This window comes from Phyllobates terribilis, unplaced genomic scaffold (assembly GCF_046119375.1).
Source record: "Phyllobates terribilis strain yellow unplaced genomic scaffold, ASM4611937v1 Scaffold_7__3_contigs__length_470593459, whole genome shotgun sequence".
Taxonomy (NCBI): Eukaryota; Metazoa; Chordata; class Amphibia; order Anura; family Dendrobatidae; genus Phyllobates; species Phyllobates terribilis.
In genome coordinates, this window is record NW_027362767.1 from 188,287,107 (window position 1) to 188,310,666 (window position 23,560).

The 23,560-nt window shown below is 46.4% G+C and overlaps 1 protein-coding gene across 2 annotated transcripts in view; it reads left to right on the top strand.

The window, feature by feature from the left end:
* HDAC8 (histone deacetylase 8) overlaps positions 1-23,560 on the top strand; it is a 70,626-nt gene that overhangs the window by 11,749 nt on the left and 35,317 nt on the right. For both annotated transcript variants that reach the window (XM_073637736.1, XM_073637737.1), the window contains exon 6: positions 22,905-22,982. In XM_073637736.1, the coding sequence (XP_073493837.1) occupies positions 22,905-22,982 (78 nt within the window). The remainder of the gene's footprint in view (positions 1-22,904; positions 22,983-23,560) is intronic.

Here is a 23,560-nt window from a genome sequence, read left to right on the forward strand (position 1 = left end):
ACACCTCTATATACACACACACTGCGCATACACCTCTATATATACACACACCTCTATATATACACACACTGCACACACCCCTCTATATACACACACACACACTGCACATACACCTCTATACACACACACACACTGCACATATGACTCGCCCCCTGGGCCGTGGGGCACTCGGATCCGGGCAATAGGGAGCGATGGGAGTAGTAGTGGCAACCCGGTTCCGTGGCTCAGGGTGGTCAGGCCAGTGGTAGTCCGTTATATTGATTATGTCCGACTACGCCACCCGTGGATTGCGGTTATTAGGAACCGCCGCTGCATGCAGACCGCTGGGGCTGATGAGGTGTGCAGCTATGGTAGTGTGACTCCCCACGGGAAGAGTGCGGCCCCAGGGCAGTATAGTGGATGGTGGGAGTGATGGTAGTGCTGGAGGAGCAAGGAGCACACAGACAACAGGTTGCAGTCCAGGGTCTTTACTAAACAGGTAAACTGACCCACAAACAGTCCCGGCTAGGAGGGGACCTGGATGTCTGAGAGCAACGGGGAAATTGGCCCTGGTCAGGGTGAGGGTGTAGGCCTACCGTGCTTTCTGCACTCCTTCTGGCTATCTCCTCGTTATAGGGTAACAGCCCACGTTTCCAAGCTTTCCGTGTATTCTCGCCTGTATGGCCTGCGACGTGGGTTCCTTTCTGCTCCCAGCCTTGTACGGCTTTACTGGTCCCTTCGGTTGTGGCAGGACCTCCAGGCTTCTTAGGCCAAGGAATGTACAGTCCCTTGCGGACTGGTTCTCTGCTGGGGGATGTGGAATCCTTCCAGCCTCAGACACCAAAGTCTGGTAAAATTAAGTCTTTTCTCTGCCAAGACAGGCTCTCTTCGCCTCTTGTCTCTGGCTGGTGGCTCTCTCCTCCTGCCACACTTCCTCTTAGGTGCAATCAACTTTCTGTCCCTGCTCCACTCTGGGACACGTCTCAAAGCTGAGACAGGCAATCCAGGTCTCCCTAACCCTGTCCCCAGTACCAGCTTTTATAGGGGCAGCCAGCTCCCCCTACTGGCCTGAGACAGGAGGCATTGCATGCTAATGTTCCCCTGACCAGAGAACCTCCCCCTTGCTCTCAGACACAGCTTTAATACATTTTGTGGCATCCAGGCCAGGGTGACACATTCCCCCCCTAGTGAAATTTAGTACTCCGGGACTAAGCAATAAACAAAGACAATATGCATAACTATAAAACATTAATAGACAGATGACGCACAGATTGAGTTCTTTAGGTCACAGTGTCCATATCACCAAAACAACGGGGAGCCTTAACCAGGTGGGGGTCTGTCCTACCCCAAGTCCTTTACAGTCTTAGTTCATTCCTGGGTTAAGCTCCGAACGCAGTCCATACAAGGTCCCGGTTATAAAAAGTCCATAACCTGTGAGTCCTTACGGTTGCTGCAAGAAACTGAAACACACTATTAATAAACATGCAGGTAACTTGGCAAACATTTCAACATTTGGCAACAAGGTTATTTACAATTTAGTACACTCTATATTCTCCAGCGAGCGGGTATCTGCCCCTTTGTGCTCCTGGTTGACCTACGTAGCCCACTGTCTGGTGGTGGACCAACCTGGCTTTCCCCACTAGCGTTAGGGGTACAGCTACCAGCTGGGTGTACAGGTAGGGCAGGCAGCTGTCTGCGGGTTCTTTGGCTTACCGCAGGCATGGCAGGCTCACTGTCAGCAGAGGGTTGACTCTCCTGGGCTGCTGGTACAGGCTCTTCTGCCTCTGGAACCGCTTGCTCCTCTTCACCTTCCGGCTCTGGTGTTGGTTGTTGCTGGGCCGGTTGCAGGAAATGCAGGACAGGTACCACTATGGCATCATTTATGCGAGTCCAGGACTGAGGGAACTCTCCGAGAACGGTGCTGATCATTTCTTCCTTGTCCTCTGCGGGTTCAAGGTCACTCTGATCCTCTTCTGCACTACGGAGTTGCTCGGGGCACCTTTTGAGGTGGTCTCTGGAGACGACACTAGTGGTTTCTCCTCCGTCCTTGGTGATTACGCACACCTTTGGGTTGTCATGGTCAGACTGCAGTACGGTGTAGGGTTCCCTTTCCCACTGGTCGTCCAACTTATGTAGCCTTCTTTTTCGCTTTAGGACTTGCTCACCAGGTTCTAGGGGACTAGCAGGGGCGTGTTGATTGAAGAGTCTTTCTTGCTTCTCTCTCACCTGGGCCAGGCTCTTCTCCACACTCTCCTGTACCTTCTTGTACTGCAGTTGCCTTTCCGTATCCCAGTCCGCATCCGGGGAGGTGTCCTCAGGTATTAGGACTCCCATCTCCAGGTCTGTGGGCAGCTTTCCTGGTCTCGCTCGCATCAGGTAAGCCGGGGTGCAGTTTGTAGCGTTCACCGGGATATTGTTGTACATGTCTACCAGGTCCGGCAGTTTTTCTGGCCACAGGCTGCGTTCCTCCAGGGGCAACGTCTTCAGGAGATCAATGACTATATTGTTCATCTTCTCACACATCCCGTTGGTTTGGGGGTGGTAAGGCGTTGTCCGAATCTTCTTACAGCCATAGAGGTTGCAGAACCCCTGGAAGATTTCAGCCTCGAACGCTGGACCCTGGTCTGTCAGGACCTGTTCCGGATACCCGTGTGGACGGCAGAAGTATTGCTGGAAGGCTCTGGCCGCTGTTTGGGCTGTCAATTCCTTTACCGGGACCACCACTAGAAAACGGGAATAGTGGTCCACGATTGTCAGGGCGTAGATGTATCCGGACCGGCTGGGAGCCAATTTGACATGGTCCAGAGCTACCAGCTCAAGAGGCTGCGTGGTGACGATGGGCCTCAAGGGTGTCTTCTGGCTGGTACGGTCCTTCCTCCTTAGGTGACAAGGGCCACAATCTCTGCACCATTTTTCCACAGCTCCTCTCATGCCGACCCAAAAGAACCTTCCTCTTAGTAGGAACTCCAGTTTCTTCCAACCGAAGTGTCCCGCTCTGTCATGGTAAGCTCCCAGGACCATAGCTGCATCTCGCCTTGGGACCGCGACTTGCCAGGTCAGCTCGTGCGTCCGGTGGTTGACAATCCTTCTGCACAACTTGCCTTCGTAGAGGAACAGCTTGCTCTTCTCCTTCCATAGCTGCTTGGCTTCCTCTGGGGCATCTGGATCTAGGCGGGCGTCTTCCCGGGTCAGCAGATCTTTCACCAGGCGGACAGCAGGGTCACTATCTTGGGTTTCGGCCCAGCTGTGGTGAGGTAGGGGATTCATCATCACAGTTGTTAGATCCTCCTCCTTCACGCGGTGAGAGTGTTGAGCGGCTCCATACCGGTGAAACGCGGGGAGTTCTACCTCTTCCAGCTCTTCTGGGTCTTCGTCACCTTCAGGTAAGTGAGGCATTCTTGATAGGGCATCCGCGTTGGCGTTGGTTTTGCCTGCCCGGTACTTGATCACGAAGTCATAGTTGGAGAGACGGGCCATCCACCGCTGTTCCAGGGCACCCAGTCTTGCATTGTCCAGGTGTGTCAACGGGTTGTTGTCCGTGTACACGGTGAACTTTGCGGAGGCCAGGTAATGCTTGAAGCGTTCCGTCACGGCCCACACCACCGCCAAGAATTCTAGCTTGAAGGAGCTGTAATTCTCCGGGTTCCTCTCGGTGGGCCTCAGCTTCCGGCTGGCGTATGCGATCACCCGTTCTCTGCCCTGTTGGTTTTGGGACAGTACGGCTCCCAGTCCCACATTACTGGCGTCTGTGTGGAGAATGAAAGGCTGGCCATAATCAGGGTAGGCCAGGATCTCATCCCCAGTGAGGGCCATCTTTAGCTGACAGAAGGACTCCTCTTCCGGTTTATCCCACTTGAAGGGTGGCTTTTGACTCCTGGACTTAGACTGTCCGATCAGGAGGTCCTGCATAGGAGCTGCCATCTTGGCGAACCCGGGGATGAATCTTCGGTAGTAGCCTACCAACCCGAGAAACTGTCTCACCTCTTTGATGCTCGAGGGGCTTGGCCAGCTCTTGATTGCCGTGACCTTGTCAGGATCGGGGGCCACTCCTTCCGCGCTTACCACGTGCCCTAGGTACTGGACCTTTGGTTTCAGCAGGTGACACTTCGATGGCTTCACCTTCAGGCCGTAGCCTGCCAGGGCTTCGAACACCTCGGCCAGGTGCTTCAGATGATCCTCGTATGTCTTCGAATAGACGATCACGTCGTCCAGGTAAAGGAGGACCGTCTCGAAGTTTCGGTGCCCTAGACAGCATTCCATCAGCCGCTGGAAGGTCCCTGGTGCGTTGCAGAGCCCGAAAGGCATACAGTTGAACTCACTCAGTCCCATCGGGGTGGTGAAGGCGGTCTTCTCCTTGTCAGCCTCTGCCACAGGAACCTGCCAGTACCCGCTAGTAAGGTCCAAAGTAGAAAAGAAGTTAGCAGATTTTAGTGCGGCTAAAGACTCCTCTATTCTAGGCAGCGGATATGCGTCTTTGTGGGTGATACGGTTGATTTGTCTATAGTCCACGCACATTCTCATGGTGCCGTCTTTCTTTTTGACCAGAACCAAGGGGGCTGCCCAGGGGCTACAGCTGTCTCTAATGACCCCAGCTTCTTTCATCTCCCTTAGCATACCCTTGGCGTTCTGATAATGTGCAGGGGGTACAGGTCTGTGTCTCTCTTTTATTGGTGGGTGGCTCCCTGTGGGGATGTGGTGTTCTATCCCTTTTACTCTGCCGAAGTCTAGCGGGTGCTTACTAAAGACTGACTCGTACTCCTGTACCACCCGGTAGACTCCTTGTTTTTGGTGCAGGGGAGTGGAGTCAGCACCCACGTGGAGTTTCTGGCACCAGTCCTCCTTTTGTTTATGGGAGCCATTACCCTCCGCCTGTGGAGATGGAGGCAAGGGTTCCACGGCCCTGATAGCTTTGTGTTCGACGACAAACAGTTTGGCGAGTGTAGCGTACCTGGGTACTTCCCTCTCCCCAATGTTGAGGATGCGGACGGGCACCCTCCCATGACGGACATCAACCACCCCCCGGGCTGTCAAAATGGTGGGCCTGCTGTCTGAGTACACGGGTTCTACCATGGCTTGGTAGTCTCTACCTCTCAACCCGATTGCAGTCTGACACCAGATCATCATTTCACTTTTGGGAGGCATGGAAATGGGGAATGGATCACTGAGTCTTACGCTACCGATCTCACCACCAGACAGTTCTACCTGCTGCCGTCTCATCAGGGCTTTTATCTCCTTGTTGAGGACTCTCTGTTGGCTGGAACTAGCATTCACCGCCACCTGTTGTAGAATTACAATTACCTCTGAAAGACAATTTTCAATTATGTTAGTACCCACAGTTATTTTAGGGTGACTTTCATGACGGTCAATGTCCACAATAATCACTCCCTGTGCCGGCAGTTCAACTTTACCAATTTTAATGGTCATCTCCTTGAACCCCATCTGCGGCACGGGTAAGCCATTACTGGCGATGATGCTCAAGTTACTGTCTGGATACCGTGTGATATCAGCATCAGTCCAATACTGCTTAAAAAGTACATAAGGGATTGTGGTTACTTGCGACCCAGTATCCAGCAAGGCGCTCATGGGGATACCGTCCAGCACCACGGGTAAAACCGGGCGCCCCCCAACGTACTTATCACGCCAATTATAAGGGCCTGGTGATCTTATGCCTGGGGGTTGGCCCTCTGCCCCAGGTTGGACCCGTTTAAATTACAGTACCTGGAAATGTGTCCGGGCTGGTTGCATCGACGGCAAATGGGCTGTCCATCCTCTGCGTAGCGGTCTGTGGGCCTCCCTCGGAACGACGGGATCCTCCTCTGTCGACGCCACGGGACATCCTCCGAACTTGAAGCCAGCTTGATGGGTCTTGACGGGTCCACTTGCAACGCCTGGACGGTCCTGGTCAACGCCGCGACGCTCCTGGTCAGCTCCTGGACTTGGTGGTGCAGGCCTTTCGACGGGGCTTGGTTCAGGGCCTGTGCATCAGCCTCCACGGAGTCCATAGAGGAGGGCGCCGCCTCCTGGTGGTAGGTGATAGCAGGGCGCCGGGGGTTTATAGCGCCACTGGTTGCAAATTCACGGAGCACGCTTATGGCCCTGTCCTTAAATTGGGCAAAGGTCAGGTCGGGGTTCTGAAAGAACATGAGGCGCAGTTGGGCCCTGTGGGCGCTAGACAGCAGACCTTCTATGAATTGTTCTGTTAGCAGTTTATCCATTTCCTGCACACTGCCAGGGTCAGTTTGTTGAATAGCCCTCAAGGCTTCCTGCAGATTTAGGGCATAGTCTCTGATGCTGTCCTGTGCCCGCTGCTTACATCCATAGAACCTCATTTTAATTTCAGCGGAGGTACGTGTATCAAAGGTACCCCGCAGCCGGGCCAGAATACCCTTCACAGTCCCTTTCTCCTCAATGGGCCATGATTTTACCTCCCTTTGGGCTGCGCCAGTTAACTGCCCTGTTAGTATGCTGACCTTCTGTTCCTCTGTCAGGGGGTAAACTTGGAACAAACTATACAGTCTTTCCTTGAAGTCAGTTAGGGCATGGGGCTCCCCTGAGTATTTGGGCAGCCAGGCCGCTCCAGGGATGTAGGGCAAGGAAAAGGGCATCACCGCTGCTGCAGCTGCGTTGGTGGTAGTGGGCGCCTCTGTGTCCGACATCTTCCTCCCCCCCTAGTGAAGTGCGGCCTACCTTCCGACGATCCTCTTCTGTAGGCCGCGGCTCCGCTGCTGCTGCTCTGGACGAGGACCTGGCGTCGCGTCCTGATGACGTCAGCGTCGCTCTCTCTCCCTTCCAGGACCTTGCGCAGCGTCGGTGAGTGGGGCGGAGCTTCGGATCTCGCGCGGTTTTGACGTCCACGCCCCTCTTCTTCCCGCGCGGCGTCCTGAAGATGGCGTCCGATGGCGGGAAGACGGCAGAAGACGGCGGGAAACGGTCCAAGATGGCATCTGATGGCGGGAAACGACTCCGGACGGCGGGAAACTTCGCCACAGGTAAGTTACAAAAGTCTTTTTCAGGCACGCAGTACCCGGTGGTTGCGGGCACGAAATCCTGCAGACTACGCCAAAGCTGACTCGCCCCCTGGGCCGTGGGGCACTCGGATCCGGGCAATAAGGAGCGATGGGAGTAGTAGTGGCAACCCGGTTCCGTGGCTCAGGGTGGTCAGGCCAGTGGTAGTCCGTTATATTGATTATGTCCGACTACGCCACCCGTGGATTGCGGTTATTAGGAACCGCCGCTGCATGCAGACCGCTGGGGCTGATGAGGTGTGCAGCTATGGTAGTGTGACTCCCCACGGGAAGAGTGCGGCCCCAGGGCAGTATAGTGGATGGTGGGAGTGATGGTAGTGCTGGAGGAGCAAGGAGCACACAGACAACAGGTTGCAGTCCAGGGTCTTTACTAAACAGGTAAACTGACCCACAAACAGTCCCGGCTAGGAGCGGACCTGGATGTCTGAGAGCAACGGGGAAATTGGCCCTGGTCAGGGTGAGGGTGTAGGCCTACTGTGCTTTCTGCGCTCCTTCTGGCTATCTCCTCTTTATAGGGTAACAGCCCACGTTTCCAAGCTTTCCGTGTTTTCTCGCCTGTATGACCTGCGACGTGGGTTCCTTTCTGCTCCCAGCCTTGTACGGCTTTACTGGTCCCTTCGGTTGTGGCAGGGCCTCCAGGCTTCTTAGGCCAAGGAATGTACAGTCCCTTGCGGACTGGTTCTCTGCTGGGGGATGTGGAATCCTTCCAGCCTCAGACACCAAAGTCTGGTAAAATTAAGTCTTTTCTCTGCCAAGACAGGCTCACTTCGCCTCTTGTCTCTGGCTTGTGGCTCTCTCCTCCTGCCACACTTCCTCTTAGGTGCAATCAACTTTCTGTCCCTGCTCCACTCTGGGACACGTCTCAGTGCTGAGACAGGCAATCCAGTTCTCTCTAACCCTGTCCCCAGTACCAGCTTTTATAGGGGCAGCCAGCTCCCCCTACTGGCCTGAGACAGGAGGCATTGCATGCTAATGTTCCCCTGACCAGAGAACCTCCCTGTTGCTCTCAGACACAGCTTTATTACACTTGTGGCATCCAGGCCTGGGTGACACACATACACCTCTATATACACACACACTGCACATACACCTCTATATACACACACACTGCACATACACCTCTATATACACACACACTGCACATACACCTCTATATATACACACTGCACATACACCTCTATATACACACACACTGCACATACACCTCTATATACACACACACTGCACATACACCTCTATATATACACTGCACATACACCTCTATACACACACACACACACACACTGCACATACACCTCTATACACACACACACACACACACTGCACATACACCTCTATATACACACACACTGCACATACACCTCTATATACACACACACTGCACATACACCTCTATATACACACACAGCCTGCACATACACCTCTATATACACACACACACTGCACATACACCTCTATATACACACACTGCACATACACCTCTATATACACACACACACTGCACATACACCTCTATATACACACACACACTGCACATACACCTCTATATACACACACACACTGCACATACACCTCTATATACACACACACACTGCACATACACCTCTATATACACACACACACTGCACATACACCTCTATATACACACACACACTGCACATACACCTCTATATACACACACACTGCACATACACCTCTATACACACACACACACTGCACATACACCTCTATACACACACACACACTGCACATACACCTCTATATACACACACACACTGCACATACACCTCTATACACACACACACACTGCACATACACCTCTATATACACACACACACTGCACATACACCTCTATATACACACACACTGCACATACACCTCTACATACACACACACACTGCACATACACCTCTATATACACACACACTGCACATACACCTCTATATATACACACACACACACACACACTGCACATACACCTCTATATACACACACACACTGCACATACACCTCTATATACACACACACTGCACATACACCTCTATATACACACACACTGCACATACACCTCTATATATACACACACACACACACACACACACACACACTGCACATACACCTCTATATACACACACACACTGCACATACACCTCTACATACACACACTGCGCATACACCTCTATATACACACACACTGCACATACACCTCTATATATACACACACACACTGCACATACACCTCTATATATACACACACTGCACATACACCTCTATATATACACACACTGCACACACCCCTCTATATACACACACACACTGCACATACACCTCTATATACACACACTGCACATACACCTCTATATACACACACACTGCACATACACCTCTATATACACACACACTGCACATACACCTCTATATACACACACACTGCACATACACCTCTATATACACACACACTGCACATACACCTCTATATACACACACACTGCACATACACCTCTATATACACACACACTGCACATACACCTCTATATATACACACACCTCTATATATACACACACTGCACACACCCCTCTATATACACACACACACACTGCACATACACCTCTATACACACACTGCACATACACCTCTATATACACACACACACTGCACATACACCTCTATATATACACACACCTCTGTATACACACACACTGCACATACACCTCTATATACACACACTGCACATACACCTCTATACACACACACACACTACACATACACCTCTATATACACACACACCCCTCTATATACACACACACTGCACATACACCTCTATATACACACACACTGCACATACACCTCTATATATACACACACTGCACATACACCTCTATATATACACACACCTCTCTATATACACACACACACACTGCACATACACCTCTATATACACACACACACTGCACATACACCTCTATATATACACACACACACTGCACATACACCTCTATATACACACACACACTGCACATGCACCTCTATACACACACGCACTGCACATGCACCTCTATATACACACACACTGCACATACACCTCTATATACACACACACTGCACATACACCTCTATATACACACACACTGCACATACACCTCTATATACACACGCACTGCACATACACCTCTATATATACACACACACTGCACATACACCTCTATATACACACACCCCTCTATATACACACACTGCACATACACCTCTATATACACACACTGCACATACACCTCTATATACACACACTGCACATACACCTCTATATACACACACACTGCACATACACCTCTACATACACACACTGCACATACACCTCTACATACACACACACTGCACATACACCTCTATATACACACACACTGCACATACACCTCTATATACACACACACTGCACATACACCTCTATATACACACACACACTGCACATACACCTCTATATACACACACACACTGCACATACACCTCTATATACACACACACACTGCACATACACCTCTATATACACACACACACTGCACATACACCTCTATATACACACACACACTGCACATACACCTCTATACACACACACTGCACATACACCTCTATACACACACACTGCACAAACACCTCTATACACACACACTGCACATACACCTCTATATACACACTGCACATACACCTCTACATACACACACACACCTCTATATACACACACACTGCACATACACCTCTATATACACACACTGCTCATACACCTCTATATACACACACACTGCACATACACCTCTATATACACACACTGCTCATACACCTCTATATACACACACACACACTGCACATACACCTCTATATACACACGCACTGCACATACACCTCTACATACACACACGCACTGCACATACACCTCTATATACACACACACACTGCACATACACATCTATATACACACACACACACTGCACATACACCTCTATATACACACACACACACTGCACATACACCTCTATATACACACACACACACTGCACATACACCTCTATATACACACACACACTGCACATACACCTCTATATACACACACACACTGCACATACACCTCTATATACACACACACACTGCACATACACCTCTATATACACACACACACTGCACATACACCTCTATATACACACACACACTGCACATACACCTCTATATACACACACACACACACTGCACATACACCTCTATATATACACACACTGCACATACACCTCTATATATACACACACTGCACATACACCTCTACATACACACACACACTGCACCTACACCTCTACATACACACTGCACCTACACCTCTATATATACACCTCTATACACACACACACCTCTATATACACACACTGCACATACACCTCTATATACACACACACGCACTGCACATACACCTCTATACACACACACATACACTGCACATACACCTCTATATATACACACACACTGCACATACACCTCTATACACACACACACACACACTGCACATACACCTCTATACACACACACACACACACTGCACATACACCTCTATATACACACACAATGCACATACACCTCTATACACACACACTGCACATACACCTCTATATACACACTGCACATACACCTCTATATACACACACACTGCACATACACCTCTATATACACACACAGTGCACATACACCTCTATACACACACACTGCACATACACCTCTATATACACGCACAAACACCTATATATATACACTGCACATACACCTATATATATACACTGCACATACACCTATATACACACACACTGCACATACACCTCTATATATACACACACTGCACATACACCTCTACATACACACACACACTGCACCTACACCTCTACATACACACACACACACTGCACCTACACCTCTATATATACACCTCTATACACACACACCTCTATATACACACACTGCACATACACCTCTATATACACACACACGCACTGCACATACACCTCTATATACACACACGCACACACTGCATATACACCTCTATACACACGCACACACTGCACATACACCTCTATATACACACACACTGCACATACACCTCTATATACACACACGCACTGCACATACACCTCTATATACACACACGCACACACTGCACATACACCTCTATATACGCACACACTGCACATACACCTCTATATACACAAACACGCACACACTGCACATACACCTCTATATACACACACACACACTACACATACACCTCTATACACACACACACACACTGCACATACACCTCTATACACACACACACACACTGCACATACACCTCTATATACACACACACTGCACATACACCTCTATACACACACACTGCACATACACCTCTATACACACACACTGCACATACTCTATATACACGCACAAACACCTCTATATATACACTGCACATACACCTATATATATACACTGCACATACACCTCTATATATACACACACTGCACATACACCTCTATATACACAAACACACACACACTGCACATACACCTCTATATACACAAACACACACACACTGCACATACACCTCTATATACACAAACACACACACACACTGCACATACACCTCTATATATACACACACTGCACATACACCTCTATATATACACACACTGCACATACACCTCTATATACACACACACTGCACATACACCTCTATATACACACACTGCACATACACCTCTATATATACACACACCTCTATACACACACACTGCACATACACCTCTGTATACACAAACACACACACACTGCACATACACCTCTATATACACAAACACACACACACTGCACATACACCTCTATATACACAAACACACACACACTGCACATACACCTCTATATACACAAACACACACACACTGCACATACACCTCTATATACACAAACACACACACACTGCACATACACCTCTATATACACAAACACACACACACTGCACATACACCTCTATATACACAAACACACACACACTGCACATACACCTCTATATACACAAACACACACACACTGCACATACACCTCTATATACACAAACACACACACACTGCACATACACCTCTATATACACACACACACACACACTGCACATACACCTCTATATATACACACACTGCACATACACCTCTATATATACACACACTGCACATACACCTCTATATATACACACACTGTACATACACCTCTATATATATATATATATATATATATATATACACACACACTGCACATACACCTCTATATACACAAACACACACACTGCACATACACCTCTATATACACAAACACACACACACTGCACATACACCTCTATATACACAAACACACACACACTGCACATACACCTCTATATACACACACGCACACACTGCACATACACCTCTATATACACACACGCACACACTGCACATACACCTCTATATATACACACACTGCACATACACCTCTATATATACACACACTGCACATACACCTCTATATATACACACACTGTACATACACCTCTATATATATATATATATATATATATATATATATATATATATATATATATATACACACACTGCACATACACCTCTATATACACAAACACACACACACTGCACATACACCTCTATATACACAAACGCACACACTGCACATACACCTCTATATACACAAACGCACACACTGCACATACACCTCTATATACACAAACGCACACACTGCACATACACCTCTATATACACAAACGCACACACACACACTGCACATACACCTCTATATACACACACGCACACACTGCACATACACCTCTATATACACACTGCACATACACCTCTATATACACACACGCACACACTGCACATACACTTCTATATACACACACACACACACTGCACATACACCTCTATATATACACACACTGCACATACACCTCTATATATACACACACTGCACATACACCTCTATATATATACACACACACTGCACATACACCTCTATATACACACACACATACACCTCTATATACACACACACACTGCACATACACCTCTATATACACACACACACTGCACATACACCTCTATATACACACACACACACACACTGCACATACACCTCTATATACACACACACACACTGCACATACACCTCTATATACACACACACACACACTGCACATACACCTCTATATACACACACACACACACACTGCACATACACCTCTATATACACACACACGCTGCACATACACCTCTATATACACACACACGCTGCACATACACCTCTATATACACACACACACTGCACATACACCTCTATATACACACACACTGCACATACACCTCTATATACACACACGCACTGCACATACACCTCTATATACACACACGCACACACTGCACATACACCTCTATATACGCACACACTGCACATACACCTCTATATACACAAACTCGCACACACTCCACATACACCTCTATATACACACACTACACATACACCTCTATACACACACACACACACTGCACATACACCTCTATACACACACACACTGCACATACACCTCTATATACACACACACTGCACATACACCTCTATACACACACACTGCACATACACCTCTATACACACACACTGCACATACTCTATATACACGCACAAACACCTCTATATATACACTGCACATACACCTATATATATACACTGCACATACACCTCTATATATACACACACTGCACATACACCTCTATATACACAAACACACACACACTGCACATACACCTCTATATACACAAACACACACACACACACACACACTGCACATACACCTCTATATACACAAACACACACACACTGCACATACACCTCTATATACACAAACACACACACACACTGCACATACACCTCTATATATACACACACTGCACATACACCTCTATATATACACACACTGCACATACACCTCTATATACACACACACTGCACATACACCTCTATATACACACACTGCACATACACCTCTATATATACACACACCTCTATACACACACACTGCACATACACCTCTGTATACACAAACACACACACACTGCACATACACCTCTATATACACAAACACACACACACTGCACATACACCTCTATATACACAAACACACACACACTGCACATACACCTCTATATACACAAACACACTGCACATACACCTCTATATACACAAACACACTGCACATACACCTCTATATACACAAACACACACACACTGCACATACACCTCTATATACACAAACACACACACACTGCACATACACCTCTATATACACAAACACACACACACTGCACATACACCTCTATATACACAAACACACACACACTGCACATACACCTCTATATACACAAACACACACACACTGCACATACACCTCTATATACACAAACACACACACACTGCACATACACCTCTATATACACAAACACACACACACTGCACATACACCTCTATATACACACACACACACACACTGCACATACACCTCTATATACACACACACACTGCACATACACCTCTATATATACACACACTGCACATACACCTCTATATATACACACACTGCACATACACCTCTATATATACACACACTGTACATACACCTCTATATATATATATATATATATATATATATATATATATACACACACTGCACATACACCTCTATATACACAAACACACACACACTGCACATACACCTCTATATACACAAACGCACACACTGCACATACACCTCTATATACACAAACACACACACACTGCACATACACCTCTATATACACAAACACACTGCACATACACCTCTATATACACAAACACACACACACTGCACATACACCTCTATATACACAAACACACTGCACATACACCTCTATATACACAAACACACACACACTGCACATACACCTCTATATACACAAACGCACACACTGCACATACACCTCTATATACACAAACACACACACACTGCACATACACCTCTATATACACACACGCACACACTGCACATACACCTCTATATACACACACGCACACACTGCACATACACTTCTATATACACACCCACACACACACACACACACACACACACTGCACATACACCTCTATATATACACACACTGCACATACACCTCTATATATACACACACTGCACATACACCTCTATATATATACACACACACTGCACATACACCTCTATATACACACACACATACACCTCTATATACACACACACACTGCACATACACCTCTATATACACACACACACTGCACATACACCTCTATACACACACACACACTGCACATACACCTCTATATACACACACACACACACTGCACATACACCTCTATACACACACACTGCACATACACCTCTATATACACACACACACACACACTGCACATACACACACACACTGCACATACACCTCTATATACACACACACACACACACTGCACATACACCTCTATATATACACACACACACACACACACTGCACATACACCTCTATATACACACACACTGCACATACACCTCTATATACACACACACACACACACACACACACACACACTGCACATATACCTCTATATATACACACACACGGCACATACACCTCTATATATACACACACACTGCACATACACCTCTATATATACACACACGCTGCACATACACCTCTATATACACACACACGCTGCACATACACCTCTATATACACACACACGCTGCACATACACCTCTATATACACACACACGCTGCACATACACCTCTATATACACACACACGCTGCACATACACCTCTATATATACACACACACGCTGCACATACACCTCTATATATACACACACACGCTGCACATACACCTCTATATATACACACACACGCTGCACATACACCTCTATATATACACACACACGCTGCACATACACCTCTATATATACACACACACGCTGCACATACACCTCTATATATACACACACACCTCTATATATACACACACACGCTGCACATACACCTCTATATATACACACACACACTGCACATACACCTCTATATATACACACACACACTGCACATACACCTCTATATACACACACACGCTGCACATACACCTTTATATACACACACACGCTGCACATACACCTCTATATACACACACACGCTGCACATACACCTCTATATACACACACACGCTGCACATACACCTCTATATACACACACCTTGGCAATTGCCCAGTTTGCACCCCGTGTAACGCCGGCCCTGTAACTAGGGCTTATTTTTGGAGGAAGATGGTATTCACAATTTAAGAAAAGCAAAAAGAGCAAACCGTGGACTGCCACTTGGAAGTTAGAACAACAATGTAATGGAGACATAGGTACTCTCTTTTTTTTTCATACACTCCTGATTTTGACTTAAATGATTAAGTACTGATTGTGGATAAAAATGGCTCATAAGTTCCTGCAACTCCACAGCTGGGAGTTGTAGTTCTGCAACAGCTGACAAGCCATGTCTGGAAACCTCTGCCGCAGACTGTCCAGTAAGAAGCGCTCCTTACTACTTGGTAGAAGACCTTTGCCTTTTCTGTTTGACCCCTTGGAGCCTGGACCCCATTAGCGTCACTGACCATTGGATTACTGGGTGTGGATGTTACAGGGGCGGTTTAGTGCAAAAAAACCCATTTGTATCGACCATAAAAAGGAGGTGGCGCTTGTGTCCTGCATTACAGACCGCCCGCTGGTGGAGTAGACCTCACAGCATTTTGTAATTGGCTTATTGGCTAAAGACTACTTACGGGTATGGATTGTCCCCGTGGAGAATCCACAAGTGCAATATTTCTGGCTTTCACTTACATTATTTTTTTCTTTTTGCACAGCTTGGTTACATTACAATAAGCTGCACTTAACTGAATGTATACTTTAACACCGTAATCAGTTATAGGACTTTAATCGAGATCATTTGAATCCCTGACAATCAGAGACCAACCACTGTGATCTCTTGAGCAAACAGCTCGCTGCTGTCCCCTATTGTCCGGACAATTACACGATTGGCCGACTATCAACCCGAGGGGACCGCAGGCTGTTCTCACTTATTAGTTATTCGAAAGCTAGCAGGGAGCGTACAGCGTACACATCTCTGAATTCCAATGCATGGAATATGTGTATATGCCCGAGTACAATCACTGCTAACTTCACGATAACCCAGGAAAGATTATTCGCTGCCACCACCGATCAGTTTCTTTTTAACTATTAAAATACAATACAGGCCGATTGTACACCTGCTTTCTGGTAGCGTGTGGCTTCGGGGCGAGGCACGATTACAGAACAGAAGAAACAGAACTATTACATTTTATATTTAATCCAAAGGGAGGCAGTGTTTATGAAAAATAAACAATGATTTTACAAAGGGGACAGAACAATACAGCATGTACAGTTACAGAAAATAAAAGGGTTTAACAGAAGAACTTACTACACCGATCACAGAAATGATTGTTTAGCTGAAGGAGAGCACTCCGATTTGACTGTTCTTACATGAAAATATATATCTCTCAGCACGAACACAGATCATCATTCGGCTTGATCTTTTATGCTGAATTTTGCCCTGCTCACACCCCCCCCCATGTGATGACCTCATGTGGGTCGGGTTGTGGGCTGGTCTCAGCCCTTCATGGTTTTATTAAATCCACAATTTCTGTGATAACTCCTCGCTGGATGATCGCAGAAGTTAGTAAGTGATGCCATGTTTTTTATTGGGATTTTACCTTTACTTAGAGATCAAACATGACATGGCTGCTGTCAGTTATCTCTGCACGATTGAGTTACAGCTCACCAGCAGGGCTCACAGATATTAAAAAAAAAAGCATACTGTTCCCCAATTAGTGCAACTAAATAGACCCTATAGGGGTAATGTTGGCAAATCCGGGAAGAAATATACCCCCGATTTGCTAACCCAAGCCAACTCATGAGGCACATACATATATAGGAGAACAACGAGTTAATTGGCATAAAACATATAAATTTTTATTACATCAAATATTTAAAAACATACATAATAGAAGACAAGATGACATAATTCGGATAGTATGGAAACACTAGTTGGACTGCCAATGTGGTAAGATATGTAACAAAAAATATATATACATATATGATCACGCATAGGGTCGAAGTGGGTCATGAGCAACATAAGTAATGAAACATCAGGTTAGTATATCAAAAATAGTGCAATGAATATAATAATATATATCGGGAAATAGTCCATAGATATTCCACAGTCATTGGATTTTACAATTACCCTATATATCAGATGTCCATCTAAATGATGCTCCCGCCCACAAATAGTCAACACGTGTCACAAAAAATGTCCAAAAAATTGTATCCCACCACATAGCAGTCCCTAGTGTAGAGACACTAATTAGATTGCCACTGTGGCAAGTGTATAGCAGAAAATACATATATAATCATGCGAATGGCTACAGTGGGACATAACTGAACCTAGATGATATAACATAAGGCAAGTACATCAAGACAATCCTGATAGACATAGTAATGGATCAGGAAGTATTCCATCAAAATCCCGTAGTCATTGAATTGACACTAGCCATATGCATCAAGTATCCATCTAGGTAATGTACCCACACACCAGTAATCGAATATATATCGCATAAAGCATAAAAAAGTAATCCCATACCACAGAGAGTGTCAGGAGGAGAGTGAGGTGCATGAAAGAACGCACAATGGCAGCCCCAACGCGCGTTTCGCGGTCCGCAACGACCGCTTCCTCAAGGGGAAGTGATGTATAAAAAGGAAACCGGCCTAAATATACCCCATGATGTCGGTCACGTGTGGCCCCACGTGACCGATCACCTGATAATTATGGGCGGTGCCTATAGACGGCGCACGCGCTGTCATGATCTGCCCGTAGAGACGCGACCAAGCCGTCAGGAGCAGGCACGCAAAACACGGGCGCGCAGCACAAAATTGTGCACGAGCGCCCGCGCGCGCACCCACACCACAGAGACAGCTGATTGCATGTCCACGGGCAGAGGAGACAACACGCGCGCACAGCACCTGCAAAGTAAGTCCGGCTGGAAAATCAAATACACAATAAACACATAGTGTGAGGAGAGTGTCAAAAGCAATAGTGTTCGTCCCCACAAAGTTCCAAATAGATAGTGAATCAGAAACATACTGCCAGGGATTCATCCCAGGCCCAAGATACAAATAAATACATAGATCCAGCCATGGTGACGTCCCAATAGATTTTAAAGCATTGACAACTCGATCCTTGAGTCCACTGTATATTATTTAATATCCTCCAGCCCAGGCTATATATCTCTCCTGGGGAATATCCGGTCTGAGTGAAGAAAATTTAAAAGAACTGAAATAAAGAAAACAGAATATAAAAAAAGAAAAAATAATGATAAGAACAACCATTGATAAAAACTAAGTCAAAACGTTCATATCCATAAGATAGGGGCAGGACGATAACACAATAAAATAAAATAAATAATCAGGTGTGACCATGGATTTATAAGAAGGATGAGAAAGAGAGGGATTCATTAAGGCCATGAGGGGAAAGGGTATTTAGAATGGTGATCCATCGTGTTTCAGCCTGGGCCAGCATCTTTTTCACATTGCCACCCCGGGTGCCCATATGTATAACATCAATGCCACGAACTTTAAGGCATCCGGGGTCGCAATTGTGAGCCATCTTAAAATGCTTAGGGATGGTTTTAAGTTCCGTGATATCGCTCGCCGTCCTGGCCGCGCCAATGTCCCGCACATGCTCCCGCACACGTACTCGGAGCTCTCTGGACGTTAGACCAATGTAGATCAATGAGCAGTCGCAAGTCGCATAGTAAATTACATTACTAGTACCACAAGAAACGTACTGCTTAATCTTAAATTGTCTTGAGCCATCCGAGGACGCGAACGTGGTGCATCGCAGGACATTGGCGCAGGCACGACAGCGACCGCACGGATAGTTTCCCACAACAGGGCCACGGGAGCCAAAGAGACTTGGTCTAGCGGGAACATAGTGGCTAGATACCAAAATGTCTCTAAGATTACTGGATCGCCTAGGGGTCATTAGAGGATAGTCACCAAGAATAGATCCCAGAGAGGAATCGGTCGCCAATATACTCCAATGTTTCATCATAATGCCCCTCATATTCTCCCACTCGTGATTGTAGGTGGATACATATCTAATTTTGCTCTGTCCGTCACGATTATGGCGTTGTGTGTTTGGATAAAGTAGATAATTTCTTGAGGTGTGTCTTGCTCGTTCGTACCCCTTCTTGATACATCTATTGCTATATCCTCGGGATGTAAATCTAGACTTTAGAGCAACAGCTTGCTCTTCAAATTTGGAGTCCGAGGAGCAGATCCGCCTCGCCCTCAGGAACTGACCCACCGGGACGGCCCTAATGGTGGACGGATGGTGGGCACTACTAGCATGAATGAGGGAATTGGTTGATGTGGGCTTTCTATGGACGTCAGTCTGGAGGCGTCGATCGTGATCAACCTCCAGGCTGACGTCCAGGAATTCCACACTATGTCTGTCATACTTATAAGTCAACCGAATTCCCCAAAAATTTGAATTCAATTGTGACATAAAACACTCGAGCTGCCGCACCGACCCACGCCAAAAAAATAAAATATCGTCTATATAGCGTAACCAGCACAGCACATGGTCCGCGACCGCAGCACCTCCATCGCCAAAAATTTGTCTCTCCCAAGCTCCCAGGAAGAGATTGGCGTATGAAGGCGCGCAGGCCGCCCCCATGGCTGTGCCACGTTTCTGCAAATAGATATGGTCCTTAAATAAAAAATAATTGTGCGTGAGTATAAAGTGCAGCAGCTCGAGAATTAACCCACACATAGGGCCGCCCAGGTTCGAAGCCCCAAGGAAGAGGCGTACCGCATCAAGTCCAATAGTATGATCAATACAGGTGTACAATGATTCAACATCCGCTGTAACGAGCAAGACATCCTCATCCAAAGAGATGCCGTCGACCCGCGTAAGGACATCCGTCGTGTCACGAACATATGAGGGAAGTGTGCCCACGATAGGTTTAAGGTAAAAATCAATAAATTTACAGATCGGTTCGCACAATCCATCAATGCTGGACACGATCGGACGTCCCGGCGGGTCGGCGGCATCCTCAATTAGACCCACCGCTAAAAATATATGTCTGATCACAATCAGAATTATAGAAATTCCGCTATTCTATATTTTATTTCAGTGCCCTAGTGTCCAGCAGATGCCTGGAAATGAAAAGAATGTGCAACTGGGAATTACCCGGCTAGTTTGATATATTCCCTTTGATGCTTAATGAGATGTTTCCTATCTATTTCAATCTGTGCCTTTCGCAATACAAAACCTCATTCAGTCCTTGGTTAAACTGTGTCTATTCGTCACACATGTCTATTACTAGGCACAGTATCCATCTTTCTAGTCTTTGTGCTACCAGGAGTTCTCTTTTGCATGGTAATTAACCTGGATAATTAAGATTGTCGTTTCTTGTGTACACTGCCATTTTCCATAGAAGCAGCTTTTTACATTGCTATTTCCCATCCTTACTACAAATGGGATAGGGGAGGGGGGACGATGGGTTTAGTGAGAGGGATTTTTAATATTTTCTGACAAACATGATGGTAGATTGCTTGGTCCGGTCGTAGGGGTGTTTCTCGTCATACAATCACATACTTGCTGTGTGCAGTGCTGACGTCGGGGTATCCTTGTGCTACATTTCTTTTACTTTTTCTTTCAGGAGTAGAAGATGCATTTAGTTTTACTTCTAAGGTCACGACAGTTTCTGTACATAAATTTTCTCCCGGCTTTTTTCCAGGTATGTAAACGATAATTTTCTAGTTTTATATTGCTTGCCCTATATTCATGGTCATCTTATTTTGCTTACTGACAATACTTTTGTACTTCACACATCTGGTTACTCCCGCTAAGTCGTAAGTGTGTATGTAAAGGGGTATCCTGGTTCAAACTGATAGGCGGTAACTTGATTGTTGTAGGGTGGACTGCTGTGACCCCCAGAGAAGGGTCCTGTGCCCTCCCTCCCCCACGTCCGGTAGGAGTTCAGTGGAACGTTGGTCACACTCATGCCCTTCAGTGCCGTATACAAACTATGGTTCTGATGGCGATAGCTGTGTTCTACTACATATCGTGTTTAAAAAGGACCTGTCACTCAGAAAAAGTGATTTAAATACCCAGTAAAGGTCCCTGAGCTCCCCTGATTCTTCGCACTTCTCTGATTTACGCTGCGTCGCTGCATTGCAGAGATATTCACACTTATTGCTGTTGGAGCGCAGTATGTGACATCTCTGCTTGTAGTGCTAGTGGGCCTTTCTTCAGAATCTTCTCTGGGGGTGTGCTGTCACCCCTCGCATAGACGTTGTAATTGCTGAGACTGAG